The 17,327-nt window shown below is 37.4% G+C and overlaps 1 protein-coding gene across 5 annotated transcripts in view; it reads right to left on the reverse strand.

Moving 5' to 3' along the window:
• CORIN (corin, serine peptidase) overlaps window positions 1-17,327 on the reverse strand; it is a 137,390-nt gene that overhangs the window by 97,602 nt on the left and 22,461 nt on the right. For 4 of the 5 annotated variants that reach the window (XM_030491437.1, XM_030491438.1, XM_030491439.1 and 1 more), the window contains one exon: window positions 12,455-12,907. In XM_030491437.1, coding sequence (XP_030347297.1) covers window positions 12,455-12,907 — 453 coding nt within the window. Of the gene's footprint in view, window positions 1-12,450; window positions 12,908-17,327 lie in introns of those variants that run through there. The other variant, XM_030491441.1, reaches the window with a different exon arrangement.

Genomic DNA, 17,327 nt, shown 5'->3' on the forward strand with positions numbered 1-17,327 from the left:
TTCAGTATAAAATTCTCAGTTCTTCCAAAAAGTACTCTGTTGGCTATTCTGCAGCTGTTTGCATCAGGACAGATTTTGAATGATAGCTTGCAATTAATAAAGAAACTTCACAGACAGTTTGGCCATACTGCTCAAAATACACCAGTCAAACTAAGTCAGTTTTCTTTATACTCTCGGGTTGGATCCAGTCCACTTGGCTTTGGTTTTAAATCAGCCAGTTAAAGATTTTTATTTTTTTTTAATTTCTTTTTCTGCTTCCTCCTTCAAGACTCCTGAAAATGCTTGTCTTTTAGACATCTGTCCTAAATTTGCCATTGTAAATAGCAAGACAATGCATTTAATTTCTCCAACTATTTCAAGCTCCTCAGCATCTGAATGATTCTTGTCATCAGTTGGAGACCCCTGCTGTCCTCTCCCCAGAATGTCTGTTATTCTGGATGCAGTGGAAATTACTTTTTATGACTTAACCTCCCATGTAATTAAATTTTCTTTCATTTTCCATCTTTACCTTCCCTTCAGTTACTGTACTACAATGTTAGCTTCATTCTGTAATTTCTACAATCTTGTGTTTTCAGATAAAGCTTGTATGTCCCTGTTCATATATTTTATCCCCTATCCAAGGCATAACAATCATTACTGATGAGTGCATACCACCTTTCAATAATGAGTGCAATTATAATAAGTGCAATTTTCCTTTGAACACATCCCACCTTGCTGGTGTTTGTTATTTTTTCCACTTGGATTTCATCCAATTTTTCTACACTTAAAGGCTTATGCTTTATATAAGATTTGTAACAACTGCTTACACAAGAATTTTAAAAATACTTATGAAGGTGTACACTATTCAGAAAGAAATCATTTGTACCTATTTTAAAATGTATTGTAACTGGTGTGCGTGCATGTTAAACTGTTACCTTAGGCCTAAATAACCATTACACTTTTATGACGCTTACTTCTCAGTTCCATATTTTCCCTCTTGGAATGCTGAAAAATTTAGAATACAAATACTGCATATGCATTTTTACCTAAATAACATGCTAAAGAGTTGCTGTAACCAGGGTACCTAGTCATCCTTCCAAAACTAAATCTGTCTAAATGAGAGGATAGCATTTGCTTTATAATCAGTTCAAAATCGTGTATGTTAACGAAAACATTACAAATAAAAAGAATGTTCCTAAATTTATTTGCCTATATATTGCAAAGCACTAAACTGAATATTTGAGACTGAAATATCAAGATTTAACCTCTCTCATTGGATATCCAAAATGAGACATGCAGATCTGAAAGGCACTGAACAGGAGGAGGAAGAAGCAGTAGAAAGGAATTTTTATGGACTGATCTCAATCCCATCCCCCCTGTGCTGTTCACAGCGGGGAGGAGGTAGAGGAGTGGGGAATGGAGTGGAGTCTGGGAAGGAGGATGGAGTGGAGGGAAGGGCTTTTAGTTTTTGTCGTTGTTGCTCACTATCCAACTCTATTTTTAAATGGCAATACAACACGCAATTAATTTTCCCCAAGTCGAGTCTGTTTTGCTTGTGATGGTAATTGGTAAGCGATCTCCCTATCTTTACCTCAGCCCATGCACTCTTTCATCTCATTTTCTCCCTCTGTCCTGTTGAGGAAGGGCAGTGAGAAAGTGTCTGGGTGGGCATCTACAGCCAGCCAAGGCCAATCCACAGCAACATTACCCAGTTAGCTTAAATACCTACTTTGAGAATAAAAGGGTTTGGGTTTTCTATGTTAAGTAGAATGAATATGTAAAACTAATTATTACCCAGAAATTACATAGTACAAAGTGCTAGATAACTTAAAGACTTTTTTGTCACTGGTAGGTAAGTAAATCCTCCGTATCTGTGCTGAAATGTACCAAAGCTTTAATGTGTATGATACAACAGCACAGAAAAAGACAGAACAAGATGGCTCATCCTATTTATAGTTACGAAATACGTACATCATTCAAGGGCTGGGACAGTTCAAGGTATCTTTAAAGCAACTAGGTTTATAAGATCTTTTGCTCAAAATGAGAAGACTCCTTTTTAAACAGCTGAAGGAAGACTTACTTGCATGTAAGTTTGTGTTGTTAAGTAATTGTGTTGGGCTGGACTCCATTAAAAAATGCTAAATATGCCACAACCACAATTGGTAACATACACTTTAAATTCCTGTTGCCTCTGAAAATCAAAATCAAAGTCAAGCTAAATAAGCTTGTTCAGCACATCTTTTGTTTTATAAGAACTTGTTTTTATAAGAACTAACCTATGGTTAACTCCAGTTTGGCATTCAAAGCCTTTTGCTTTGAGCCATCTAAAGCGTTTTGAAAACCAAATTTCGCATAAAAGAAAATTCCACAAATTTTGTAACATCCACACTGATTTGATCTAAAAAGAAGCTTTTGCCTTTCTAGAACTGCGAAAACCAAAACAGATTAATTCCCAACTAGCATAGGAACAAGTTCATCAGTGATAGAATCATCACTTCCATGACACTTCTCATTTCCTTTGCAACTGACAAACTATTTAGTTGCACCATAGAAATAGAAAGCTTATACCTCCAAGCACCCATTAAACACTCAGGAAGTGAAGGAAAAGACAATGGGAATACTCAATTCCTCACTGTTGTGAAAGTGCAATATTACAAACTGTTGACAGCAGGGCCCCCATTTCTAATGTAGTCTCTCCTGACAAGACCAAAATGTCCTTAAGGAGCTGACAAATATTTCTCAAGATTGCTACCAGAGTCAATAAATTTCTGGTAAACACTGCGTCTGTAGCCAGTGTAAAAGTAAGCATTTACAAACAGCAATACCTCCCGTACCAAAATGCAAAAATTATGATGGGATGGAAAAACAATGTAAAAAGAAGCTTCCCTTCAATCTGTGAAAAAAACATCTTTTCCTTTGCTAGAACTGACATCCTCTACGGTACACTGCAAAATGGAAACAAGAATTAAGCAGCACTTGAGTAAAAGCACTGATAGCTTTTATTTTAGTTGATTATGGGCATAAATGGTCATGACGATTTTCAGAAATCTGGTTTATTCAGAAGCACTTTACCCATGAAATGTTATGTCTTGATCACTAAAGAAAGGCTTAACAGAAGTGTCTTTATACAGCTTCAATACAGTACAATGACATAACCCCAAGAGGAGTAGTACTAAGTCTGTTACATTTACATGCGGGTAGACATTTGACACGCTCATGCCTACTGCAGGCTCTCATGCTTCAGTAACAGCCATGGTAGCCTCAAGATACAAACAAGTTACTGTCAGAGTAAGCTTCTAACAGAAGGTCATGACTTTTCTTCAGTCAACTGATGGAGTCAGAAAAACATTTCACAAGACAATTGAACTGATGCAATGGCAAAATACTGCTTCCTCTCAATCATGTGCGCTTGCCATTTCCTTTAAAACAACTTTAGTGCCAAACCAGCCAAGAGCTGCCGTAGCCAGTGTTAGAGCTGAGTTTGCTCATTGAGGAGACAGCAAACACCAGTGCATAAAAAGAAGCATACAGCACTGTTTGGCTCCGAGCAAAGCGAATGGGGACACCTTCTCAGCATCACTATGCGGGAAAGAGGAAAACAAGCTTTTGTACAGCAAACCCCATCTGCAGATCTGAAACAGAAGTTGGGCTCCAAGACTAGCTGAGAACAATTCTTCTGCATTTAACTGTGTTCAGCTAATGAATTGTACAATTTGGAAGGAATGAATGATTCTCAGCTACCCCTGTGCTCCACAGGCACCAAAAGGAGGGGTGATAAGGCTACTGACCACCTGCAGTAGAGAGAAAAACAATTCATTATCTCCCAGGTCACAGACTGGGGATTAGCCATGAGGGAAATATAACTCTTATTTTAGAACAGAGTTGAAGTGTTATGATAATTTTTTTAATGCAATCTGTACCAGCTGCTGTACAGTGGAACACCACATCCGGTCTGCACCAGACACTTCTTGCTCAGAGTTTAATGCAGTCATAAATTCTATCTCAGTTATTCTCCTGACCAAAGGCAAGACTCTTCATCAAGCAACCTCATTTTTTGGAGTGCCACTTCTTTCACCAAGGTGCTTCTTTAATCCTTAGGCAGGTACAGCTGAGAGCAGGTAAGCTCATCAGCTAAAGCTGAGGCTGAACACCTACACCCCATGAGGTGTGAGCTGGCCTATACTCCACATCTGGTATTTTGATTAGTCATTTCCTAATTACAGGATTCTTAATTGAAATTGGAGACATATTCTAAGAACCTATCATTAAATAAAAGGTACAAAATGAAATAGATTTTAGAATTACAGTTATCCTTGGAGACTATTTTCCATAGCATATTAGGTTGGACAGGATTCCACTATTGTTTTGAAACATGTGCATGACTTTTGTACTCTTGATAGGCTTTGTAAAAACAAACAAACAAAAATCCACAATGCAATAGAAAAATGGTAGCTTCCACAGAACACAGGCAGGCATCCAGATGGTTTTGGTTGGTTGTTATTGTGTTGGGGGGGTTAACAAATGTGTCTTCAATAAGTGAAAATGACTGCTAGCTTGATTGATAACAGTTAAATATGCACCAATTCTGTTAGGTACAAAACAAAACCAAACAAAAAAAAAAACCACAGTGCTTTGTAAAAGACAATAGTCGAGATACTCAACATAGTCAGCATAGATATAGGTTGTAACTGTATGTCCGTTCAGTTTGCATTTAAGTCTTACGAGTGATACTTCTAAGTTGCTTGTGCAAACTGAGATTTTTTAAATCCTCATACTTCAATTGCTCTTCCCCAAATGGAAAGCCCATTTATTTCTTTCACATAATTCCATTAATGAATACAGAAAGGTTCCTTTAATGCTCTCCTACAGCTTATTGTTTAATTGCCGATGTTAGAGACAACACTTATGTTTCCCCATGAAACTTAAGACAAAATTATCTCAAATACTGTTAGACAAAGTAAAATGTTAAACTTTTTTCAACCATGCAAAATGCTCATGGTTTACTCCCTAAGTGCAAATAATTTTTTTATACCTTATAATCATAGAAATACTGGATGAAAGAGTCATCTGGAGGTCTCTAGCCAACTTGCTGCTCCAAGTGAGATTGCCACCAGCACAGTGTCACCCATGACTTTGGCCAAGCCTTAGAAACACCTAAGGATAGGGATCCCAGAGCCACTGTGAGCAATGGGTTCTAGTGCTGCACTATCCATTCACTGAAAAAGCTTCTCCTCATTTCTATTTTGAATTTCTGCTATTTTATTTCACTATAAAGTATCATTAGGGTTTTTTTTTAATTACCACTAATAATAAAGGTGAGAAAGACAGATTTTATGCATGGATTAGTAGCTAAATTAATTTTTAACTGTATTTATCACTTTTTCAAATTCCCATCCCTGTAATGATTTCAAATCATGGTACTCATTATGTTATTCTTGAATTTCATATGAATACAAAAAAATATTGTACCAATACTTTGACCTTCCAGGTTTTGGACAAAAGTTTCTATCTTACCATTTTATATTAATGATGGCTCTATACCCACACCTGGCTGCACTCTATTATAATCCATTACAGACCATGCAGAAGCATAAAGCAGACAGATAACTTTAATCAAACGTAAAAAAATCACATGTTGCTACCAGATGTAAGATGTACCTTTGGAAACAAAGTGATCCATCACAATATAGAACAAAACATGTATTAACATCATCTTTTTGCTGACATAACCACATGAATAATTTAATAGTTTCAGACAAGCTGATGGGTCTGGAAAGTAAGTCAGTGGCTGAAATTCTCAGCCAATTATCTTTAGACATGCCTTGTTTCATTGTTCCTGTCCTTGAAAGCTTCATGCGAGGCTAAGCATATGACATCTTGCTTAGCTTCTTGGTCAGTTCATGGTTCAATTTTGACAACAAACATCTGTTTAAACTACAAGCAACAAGATGTAAAAAAACATAATGGATGTATAAAAGGCGTAAAGCTGAAAATCCTTCTGTTCATTAATGTTTTAAAGGTACACGCATGCATAACCCCAGAAGCACACACACAACATTTAAAGACTAGAACAAAGCTGACTTTGTAATTACTTCCAAAGAGGGAATCTCCCACTCTAAAGTAAACCACACTGCTGAAAGGCCAAAGAGTAAAGATACATGGATTTGCAACATATCCCATCCAGCGATCCCCACAGTGGTTCTCATACTGCTGTTTTCTACTAAACAGAAAACTAGGCCAGACTAGTCTTCGCAGATTCTAGTAGTGGCAGAACACCAAATACAAAGTAAGAAATGCTGGGTAGAGACAAAAAGATTATTTCATTTTTGAATTAAACATAGCTAAATGACAGAGAAGATTGGAATAACTTCTAGGCAGAGCAAGGGATTGCAAATAAATTCAACTGCTCTGTTTCAAAGATGCACATGAAATATGAAAAGATCCAAGGGTCCTCCGCATAATATTTGCTATTTATTAAAATAAGGACAAAACAAGCAAACATAAATCCTATGCTTTTTGAAACATTTAACAAGTCCTCTGATGCGGGGAGGAGATGAACAGGAATTAAACCCATGTTCATTCAGGATGCGTGCCTTTTCTAGCACTCTGTCGAGTACATTCAGAATAACCCACAGCTGGAAAAAAACCCACATGCCTTATGTCTATCTACCTTGCTCCTTACTCAGTTCTTTCCCAATGAAAAGTCTATAGGCCCAATGCTGTCCCTGCACTCCCCTGGATGATGCCAAGTGCAGAAAGGTACAGCAGAAGACGATAAAGCTCGGTCATGTTTCTTTTCATATTAAGGTTGGAACACTGTCACAGATCTGCACTGAAACTTTCTTTGTGAAATGGCAGGGGGGTTATTGGACTGTCTGCTTGGAGAGAAGTATGAGAGACTTGGCACAAAAGAAAAGGGATATTAAATATACACATGCATACACAGCAGTGAGTGAAAGAAAATCAGATACCAATACCTCTTGTCCCAGTGCATATTCCATTAGTTTACAGGATGTTTTTCTAGGAAGAATGTCAGCCCTCAGTCTGTCTCCTTCTTCCTGTCTCCTCAAATCAGCAGTATTACAAAGAGGGAGTCTGCTTCATTTGAAATGAAAACATCCCACTCAGCCTCATACACTCCCCTGGTCAGTCTCCCACTTCACTGCTTAACTGAAGACTAGTTTGGTTTCAAAGACAGAAAAAGTACCAATAAAATTGTACTGATATTTATCTTGAAAAAACATCCTCTATTATTTAATATAATTTAGTACATGTCCTTTTCCTGTTAAGCACTGATTGACAGATGACCAGACTATTACTGCACATTTCTTAATTCTGTGAATATACACTACTGAACCTATTGGTTCACCTAAGACTCCCTTCCTGATGTTTTTGCTATCAGAAAACTCTCCCATGAACCATCGTAGTGACTTAGGACCACGGCCCATGCCTTCAGGAAACACTTCAACATGAAGTCACGCAAACTCAAATCCCTCAAAGCGAGAAACATATTCCTTCGCTTGCTTTCCAACAGGGAGGATACATTTATCTCAGAAGCTGGCCTTTGGTAGGGGCCAGCATTATATGTTCAAGAAAAAAAGTCTAAGAATTTAGGGCAAATATAAGGAACAACCACCTAGGAAGATAACAACTTTCGGCAACCTAAAATCTTGAGTTTTCACAAGTCAGAGGCTGCCACTGGACTATTGCATTTAAAAGGCCACAACAGACCAACCCCTCATCAAGATCTCTGAGCATTTTCATACTTTCTGGTTTTCTCATCATCCCACAGCAATGAGTTCCACATTGTCTCTTTTTTGTGTTAACATACTGTCCGATAACCAATAACAAAAAAAAAAACCCCACCAAATCAAAACAAGCAAAAACACCAAAAACCAAACAAAAAGCACCTACTGACACAACGAAACCAAGCGACTAATTGTTCCCTGTTCCATTTCACCAGGACACCCAAAATGGTATGAGTACCTGCCACAACCACTCACTCCTCTGCCAGCTGTTTTCCAGAAGGAAAACATTGTCTTCCTCTTATTAGTGCCTCCTCACTAAGCAATTCCATGCCTCCATGAGTCTGGTTGCCTGCTATGTGCCTTTCGCAATTCTGCTATTATCTTTCTGAACTTAGACACTGATATAATGAGATTTTCTGGTTTATTCTTTGCAGAGTTCAGGACAACACCTAACACGCTCTTTGCCTTCTTGACAGTCATGGAGCCAGACTGCTGTCACAGCAAGCCATCAGGTCTTTGATTCTTTGGTGGCAAAGCTAGCTGAGAGTCCAGCATTGTACTACATAAAGTCAGGGTTCCTCCCCACTCTCCAGCATTCTTTCGCGCCTATTGGCACTGACATCTAAACATTTTATCAGTCACTCCCTCCATTATGAGACCTTTATGTGATTCCCAGCTATCCATTTTAAAACAGCTAATTTTGTATTAGCAGGTAGGTTGTTGAGTATTCACTATTTTTCCAGATCAGAAAACCCTGTAAGACTCCAGCAATCTTCTTGACTGGAAAGCTTAACCATTCATTCTTATTTTTTGTCTTTTGTCTTTTAATAAGCAATTAGCCTGTGAGAAGAATGGCTTTAAGCCTTCTCAGTGAAGACCCTGGTTAACCACATTCTGAAAAACCAAGTATGTTGTACTAACCAGCATTTTCAATGACTCCTTCAAAGAACTCTCTTAACAGAGTTGTGAGGCATCGCTTCCCCTTGTAAGATGAAAATAAACTTCTTCATCTCTTCCTTACTGTATCACGCATTTCCATTTACCCATTAATCTATTCTGTACTAGAATTTCTGCCAAAGAACTTCCTTCTGCTTCAAGGACTTTTAAATAATTGATGTCATATGTGCCAAATTTCATTCCTCTCCAGTTAGTAACTCAGCAATGTCTTACTTGTATTATTTTAAAGTCTAGAGTGAATACCATATGGTCAGAATGTTTATCATTTCTCTTGTTAATGTGTTCTAATGTTTTTTATTGAAGCTGTGGTTCACCTGTAAAGCAAATTCAGTACTAGGGATACTAACACCAGACCAAAAACATTACAGCTACATGAATGCCAACTGAAATGCGTCAAGAGAATTTTGACTGGTTTGTTTTGCACTGGCAGTCTCTATGTTGTATGACATATCATTTGTCTTTTAACACCCTGCACAAAACCAGCATAAAGTCCAAGTTATGCATGCTCACTAAATCAGCAGAAATGCATTCACCTCCCCATATTTGAACCAGATGAAACTTGTACTGATGGATGATCTGCTAGTGTGCGTTGATGATGGAACATCAGCCTAACACTTCATTCAGAGATTAATTTCCTTCTAAGATACACCTTAAAAGCTCAAACCATTTTACATGGGTTCAGAAGTGGTTACATAAGTTCACGGGAAAATGTTCATCAGGACTCACTGAGGATAGCTGGAATCTGCTACTATATAATGTTGAAGTGTCTCTGTATGCTAGCCCTTGTTTACTCTTTAGGTATATGCTAATGGTTGCAGTTGGATCCAGACACTAAGGAAGAGACTTAATTTGATCTACTACCACCATTCCCATGTGGTCATTAGGCTTTACTTGTCCAAAAAAAATCCTTCTTATTCTAAAAAGCTATTCCAATCTCACTATTCCAAAACTTCTCTTTATCTCATCTCCCAGTTATTCCCCATCTCCCTCCACATCAGAACACATAAAAACTTCCTGTGGACACCAGACCATGTTCTCTGTTACCTCAGAGTTCTCTCCAAGAAGCAAAGCTTAGTGGGAAAGATCAAAGAGACTGATGATGAGTGTGCAAGGAGTTGATTTGCAAAGGCCAGGACAAACAACAGAGTGAGGAGCCCTGTGTACTAGTCAAATTCCGGTGCTTTCCAGTCCTCCATGCCTTGCACAGCCATGGGAACACAGCTATTCTGAGACCAAATTCTTCTGGATCTCCAAAATATTTTGGGTTTTGGTTTGTTTTTTGTTTTTTTTTAAATGTATCTGCACACAGAATTAAGGCAAGGTCTACATGAGTACAGGGAAGCAAAACACTTGAAAGTGGAATCAAAGACTGAGGTTATGATTAGTAACATACTAGCTCCTGATGTCTCTCACAGGGGAAGAAAAACCAAACTTGAAGCATCTCATTTTGGAATGGAGGTTTTAACTTGCTTTTTGTTTGTTTGGTTTGGGTTTTTTTAAAGAAACCTTCGGTATGTCAAATTTGTCTTTGCAAATCTTTTGTCCTTTTCTCTTTACACAAACTACTTCACAGCAGAATCTCAAGTAGTCATGCCTACTAAATATACATGCAGTCGTACTACTGTTGGAATGAACTGCACTGACCAGAATAGAGCACATACTTACCAATTTCTTCACAGGCTACAAGTGCCTTTTTATATAATACCAAAGCCCAACTATTTGAAAGTTTAGAAATCCAGACCTAAGGTTGTCCTGAGCCACTGTAGCACTGTTCCTACATCAACATGGGAGGGAAAGATATTACCTCCCATACACACATGTGCGTATTATATCCATCTCAAAAGAGTTCACTCCAACATGATAAGGAGAAAAAAAAAAAGTTTTACACTGTTTCAGCTATACTTCCTGGAATTCCAGGTATCTCAGATATGATGATTAGGGAGATTAATGCAAATACATAATCTGACACAGTATCTATACTGTATCTACCTAGTTACTAAGACTGCAATGCAAAGACACAATCTTCTAGAATAGGAACAGTTAGACACCACAACACATCAAATACGACCTAGCTAAGAAAAACAGGCAGAATATTGCCCTACAATTTTGTTCAACATCAAACATCATGCCACTAAGTTTGAGGCGTCCTTTGCTACAGTAATTATGGAAAACTCCATGGGTTGGAAGTATCTGTAGTGTAGGAGCACACTACAGTTTTACGCTGTTCCTTGGCATGGTGATAGTAAACCAAGTTACTAAAAGAGGAAAAAAAAAAAAAAAAAAAAAAAATCAATCACTACTAGGATACAAGTGTGCATTTATATACACTCATTCTGAGTTTGGGGTGTAGGGGGGGAAATAAGAGAAATCTGTATATGAAAAATCATTTAGCAAACAGAAACTACAAAAAGCTTGTGGAGCCACTACGGCCTACATGACAGAGAAAATACCGACAAGTCACTGATTCCTAGTAAGGTATTATTTTTGAAAGCTAATTTTTGAGTAAAAAAATATCACTGAAATGCCCTCAAAGAGAAATCTCTTCTGTGTACCAGGAAGTTTTTTTAAAAAATAAGGTCTTATTCAAAGGTTTTTCCTACTTTTACTTCAGTCCAGGAAGAACAAGAAAGAGATGTAACAGCTGTTTACCAACTTTTATCTGCCTGTTTGATGATGGGATAGGTGGGGACAAACTCCTGAAGGGAGAATGCTAAAAAAAACAAACAAAACCAATAATAAAAAGCAGAGTGAAAAAAAATCTCATAACTAGTATCAGGTCTTACAACTTAACTGAACACAGAGGAAAGACACACAGACCTGCTCCTCAAAATAACATGTAATTCAGTGGCCTTGCAGAAGTGATCACCACTGTCAGATACCATCTCCTCATTATCATTTTACAGAAACTTAAAAAGTACATTTACTAGGGTGCGCCACTTCTAGGTCAGTGGCTCTCCCATCTATTCCTGATCACTCTATGACCTGGAATAAGTTCTTCTTTGTGTTCTGGTAGGATCAAGAGCAAAGAAATTATATGCAGTTTAAGAAAAACAAATTCATTTTAACATGGTACCCCAATATTTCAGTTGTTTGCAAAACTATATCAGGGAACCTTTCACTACCTGATGAATCAATAGAACTACCAGGGCACTAATGAAATGCACCTACTTTCATAGTCAAAAAACAACCCCAAACGAAACAAAACTGAAAAAAAAAAAAAAAACAAAACCCCAAGCAAAACAAAAACACCAAACTGATCACAGTTACTTATTATTCTCTTATTCTCTCTACACATTTCGGTTATAATCCTCAGAAACACCTCTGGAACTTCATTGCTACGTAGAGAAACTCCTTCAAATTAGAAAAGAATTTAGCCATTAACATCGAAAAAGTTATAACTGCAATTACATCTCAAGTTCAGGAAGGTACTTGTCACATACCTAATTTAAAAAACACATAGAAAATTCAGTCCACAAACTGAAAGCTATCTACCATGACTCATTTCAGCCTTGGTACGCATGCATAACTACACCAATGGAAGAACATATTGTAAGTATTCATACCTGAATTTACTGCATCTTCCTCAACAGGGTCGATCAAATGTTCTGATAAGAAACCAGTTGCTTGCAACATGGAATGTGCATGACAAAATAAATTACCAGAAGGGACACATTCCTTAGAACTCATGGGAACACACTACGAAGCATGTCAACAGTATGTTCTGTATTTTTTGAGTCAGAATTACAGAGCCAAATAAAACATAAACTTACTTTTTTTCTCATCCATTTTTTGTGACACGGATGGAAGGGTAGGACTTAATACTGGGAGACTGGTCATCCCCTTAGTGTTGTTAAAGGATGCATCTGTAGACCACAAAGTTGCCTCCTCCACAGCGGCAAAGGGCCGGGTGCTGTCTTCAGAACCCCCTGCCAAAGCAGCATCATATGTAGGTTGAGGATTGAGCACTGTGGCTTGAGCTGCAAGAGCAGAAGTATTTTCCTGGAAAGTCTCCCTAAATATATTTGAGTTCTTGTTCATTTGGTCAATGTGGGATAAAGGCATGGTGGTCCAGGAAGAAGGCTGTGTGCTGAGATCCATTGTGGGATCAGTCTTGGAACTGTTTTCAGCCATGTTTGGCAAAAGATCACCAGATGTTTCAATGTCACCATTAACTGTGAGGACCTCGCTTCCATTTGAATAAAAGCATGTTTTTTCTAACACACCTGGAAGAAAGGAAAAAAAAGCACCAGAATTACCATCACCTGGAAGGACATGTGTTACCAATTTGTTTTGGAAAGGTAATAATAAATATAATGGCACAAATTTAAAAAGCAATATTTATTTCAGTGTTAAAATTAAAGTGAACTAAAGATTTTTATGTAGCAACAAAATAAAAATAGCACATCAAAACAAAAGCTATGGCTTCTGTTGGGTAAACAGAGAAACATACAGAGAAACAAGTACTTCCGTGAACTAAAAATTACTTAATTGTAGTAGGTCACTGAACTCCTGCATGTTTACAGTTATAGAGTGTAAATTTTTTTGGTTTCATAGTACCGCCATCTTTGGAAAGCTAATTCTGAAGCTTCAAGAGAACCAACACATTTTTAACATATTTTATGTTCACTAACTTTTAAAATGTTCTCTCTACACAGGATTATGTAATTTAACTTCCACTGCTAAATATAGGTCCATGACTACTCCGTCATTTTTCTCTGACACCAGATTTTAAACATACAGTTGTATCCAAAATTTTAGGCATTTGCAGTATTTTTTTATTGTTGTTCATTTATTTTATCACAGAGACTTTGCTTAATTGTATGTATTGAACAGCTGCAAGTAATCATAGTTCACGAATCAAAACAGCTGCGTAACACTAAGGAGATTGCATCAGGGCATTCAATAGAATGCACTTTTAACCTCTAACTATTACTGAAATATTTAATTAGTCCAAATAAAAAAGAAGGCATCTCAAACGTATATGACATATACGTTACCTATAACAAAAACTAAATATATTAACTTTTTTTAACCAAATATATTAAAGTCATATTTAATGTTAGAAGAAAAGCACCACTTTATCACAATATAAGAAATCTTTGTTAAATAGCAGAAGTGATTTTTGCCAATAGCTAGTCATGTGAAAGTTTAGCAACCATAATAAAGACAGTTCAGGCAGATCTGATCACAGGAAATTGAAAGGAAACCCTCAAAAACATAAAATCTCCCAACTGTTTCTACATACCCTGGCAACAATTGATAATTTTAACAGCTTTTCTTGTTGTCTGTTCCTAACAGTGATATTTAAGCATTCATCTCACATTGTTTCAAGACAATACGGTAAAAACAAGGGACTGAAGATTTGTCCTTTCAACAATGGGAGACTCATAGCGCAGCTTTTCCTTACCCAAATTCCAAAGAAAAGGCCTAAAAAACTACTTACTCCAGCTGAGCTCCATGTGGAAAGTTTTCTGCTTATCCTTTCAGCTCCTTTTCTTCCCTCTCACCCCTACTAATAGCTACAGCCCCTCAAGCCAAAAAGGTAGTCACACCTGAAGCCCGTTAGCAAGAATTCACCTCCTGTTGTTCTCTACAAACCATCTGAACTTACGACAAATGGCACAGATTTTTCTTTTCACTCTTATGTGTAAAGATCCTTCATTAGCTGATTGGTACAGATGACTCCTGAGTCCACACAACACTCACAACCCTCTCTCCTGAATTTTGTTTTCAGTTTAGTTATTGAGTTTACCAAAATGGCATGATGACCTCTCAGTCAGGCATCATTCACCCACCATCATTCTAGACTCTCCCTAGCCAAACCCCCTGCTCTGGCAACTCCAGGCACCATACGCAGTCCATACCCACTCAGATACTCTAAGCCCCTTTCCACTGTTGTTACTGAATTCCTCTTCTCACCCCTTCATGCACTCTGCAACTAGACTAAATCAGCTGACTGGCCTGAAATTCAAGGACTGGGCAGGAGGAAACCTTTATTAATCACAGCTACAAATAACTAAAAATGCCAGAAGAACCCAACCTCCATTTACAGTCTGAAGTGACTTTGGGTTGAAAAGCTTTATAAGTGAGAAGAATAAGAGAACTAGAGTGGGCAATTCTTCACATTTTCTTTTTCATTGAGTAACTTTTATTAAAGCAACTGGAACCAGCAAAAAAAAAAAAAACAAAACTCAGAAGATTCCTAAAACATAATGGGGTTCAATGAAAGAATTACTATTTGAGATTTACCATATCCTCGTTTATCCAGCCTGGATTGTTTTGGCTCCAGTGTCACTAACTGTGAGCAAAATAAATCTTTATGTCTAACTCCTACTGGAAGAACCCAGGGGAACTTTATATATATATACATGTTAAGGTTTCTGGTTTTCCACCAGCAAATGTTCATAATTCATTAGGATTTTGAGGAATTTACTGCATGTGTTTTACTGAAGCAACTAAACATCTCCCACCTGCAAACTATTTCAGCAGCAATTTCTTTTTCTTTGAGTTCTTTGGTCAGGCCACATGGGAAGAATGAATATGCTATTTTTTCACAAATGGGGACCAGTAGTAATATGATTGTGACTGATCACGGTCAGATATTGTGCTCATTTGTAGCTTTACTTGGATGCTTTGATTCCAAATATAGCTTTGAATCTGAATCATTTTGAATGATTCAGAAGACTACTTTGTTTCAAGTTTCAAACTTCAGTAGTTTTTTTCTGTAGTTTTCAAAAAGTTAAAATGAGCTTTTTTTTTTCCTTTTTTCCCCTCCCTTGGAAAAATGCATAATTTTCTTCCATAACTCAAGAATAACTGAGCGGATTAATTTTCTCTCCTACTCCCTAGGCTCGTCTTTTCTCCTCAACACAGAAATAGAAAAAGCCTGGAAAACACTGGTCCCAAAGAGCCATGAATAATGATTTTAAATTAAAGAAAAATTATTAGCTATTTATGTATCACTCAGCAGAATAGCAAGCAATACAGGTAAACTCTTGAAATAAGTTTTTAAAAACTTTTTGGTTCAATAGAATGGACTAATAAATACTGTTATGGAAAATATTGAAGTTACCCACTGGAGTCTATTCTCTGCCCACTCTCATCTTCCCTTCCTCTCATCTTCCCAAGGCATGGTAGGGAATTCAAGCACCTAATTCCAGCTATAGAGTCCACTCTGAGTTAGGCTTCCATACACTTCGATTCTTACCCTTTTCCCTCTTAAAAATATTACTGTAAATCTTCAACCTTAAATTAAGCTTCCTGGAGATTTTTCATCATCAAAAAACCCTAAAGGAACTATTTAAATTGCAAGACACCTAAGAAAACAGTACGATGCTTTAAAACAATCAACTCTTTTTTAATCTCTTGAGTAATGAGGACTGAATTACTCTCTATCAATGTCTGCTAACAGCCATACAACACACACAGAACATGCATTTTATTCCTATATACATGCACACTATATCCAACTATTATTCAGATTTGAGTTCATATAGAGCTGTAGACTGTAAATCATATGCCAGGTAGTTAAGTAAATCATATGCCAGGTAGTGAATTAGTTGAGAAATAGCTGTAACTATTCTGGATTTGTCTCCAGCTACAGCTGGACATATCCAAATGTCAGAAATACAGAGCATGCTAGCCTTCGCTGTGTTTGGTACAAAAACAAGGAATTGGCACCGGGCCCATTCAGTTCAAAGCGATGCTTTGCCAACAGTTTTACTGATCATTTTCAAGTTGCTGTTCACTACTGGGGAATTAATGTTTTATTTAAAGATCTGAAACGGATGGTTATGAGATCTAAGAAATAGTCACACTGTTCAAGCTATTAAATTGAGATTTTGGCAGCGTACACTGTGGGTGATTTTTAGCAGTTCACAGCAGGAAATCTCCCAAAGACCAAGTTTATGTAAGAAGCTAATGAAACAGAGCAAAGCAGCCTACCAAGTATGTGTAATGAATGAGGTGGTTGCACATGTAATAAAACATTGTTTCACTACTATACAGTACACACCCACTGTGATTTCTTTTGCAGAGTCTGTCCCTATCACCATGCACTCTGAAGAAGTGGGCACATCACTGACAATATGAAGATCCCATAGCATACCAAACCACTGCACATCAGTAGAGCTGCTATAGTCATAGACTATATCCTGCTCCTCCTGTCAAGACATTACCTTAAACTGTTTACCAGCTGCCCAAAGGGCCAAAATGAGGTCAGTTTTAATTAATTTTTTTTTTCCAACCTAACAGGTGACTTACTTACACAAGGAATGAATCAGTTCCCACATCAAATAGAACTCAAAATAAACTTTGTGGAAGGCATCTTTTAAAGAAGCTGCAGAACAAAGCCAGGCTCCTAAGGTGATGTGCAGAAAGGAGAGATTTTGCTTTTCATCAGCTTCTGGCTTTCAGGTAACAAAGTTGCAGCAGCAAAAATATCTGGATCATACTAAAGTGCTGGAGGGGAAGACAGTAGTTACCTTTCTTTTTAACAGCTGTTGCTGCCTGAAAGTTCACAGTTACACTCATAACACTGCAGTCTAATACAAAATCTTATCTGGTGTCTTTCTTTAATCCTGTCTCTTGAGCACGATGTAACTAGAAATTTTTATGAAGCTTTTCTTAACCTAAGAAATTAAA

This window comes from Strigops habroptila, chromosome 7 (assembly GCF_004027225.2).
Source record: "Strigops habroptila isolate Jane chromosome 7, bStrHab1.2.pri, whole genome shotgun sequence".
Lineage (NCBI taxonomy): Eukaryota > Metazoa > Chordata > Aves > Psittaciformes > Psittacidae > Strigops > Strigops habroptila.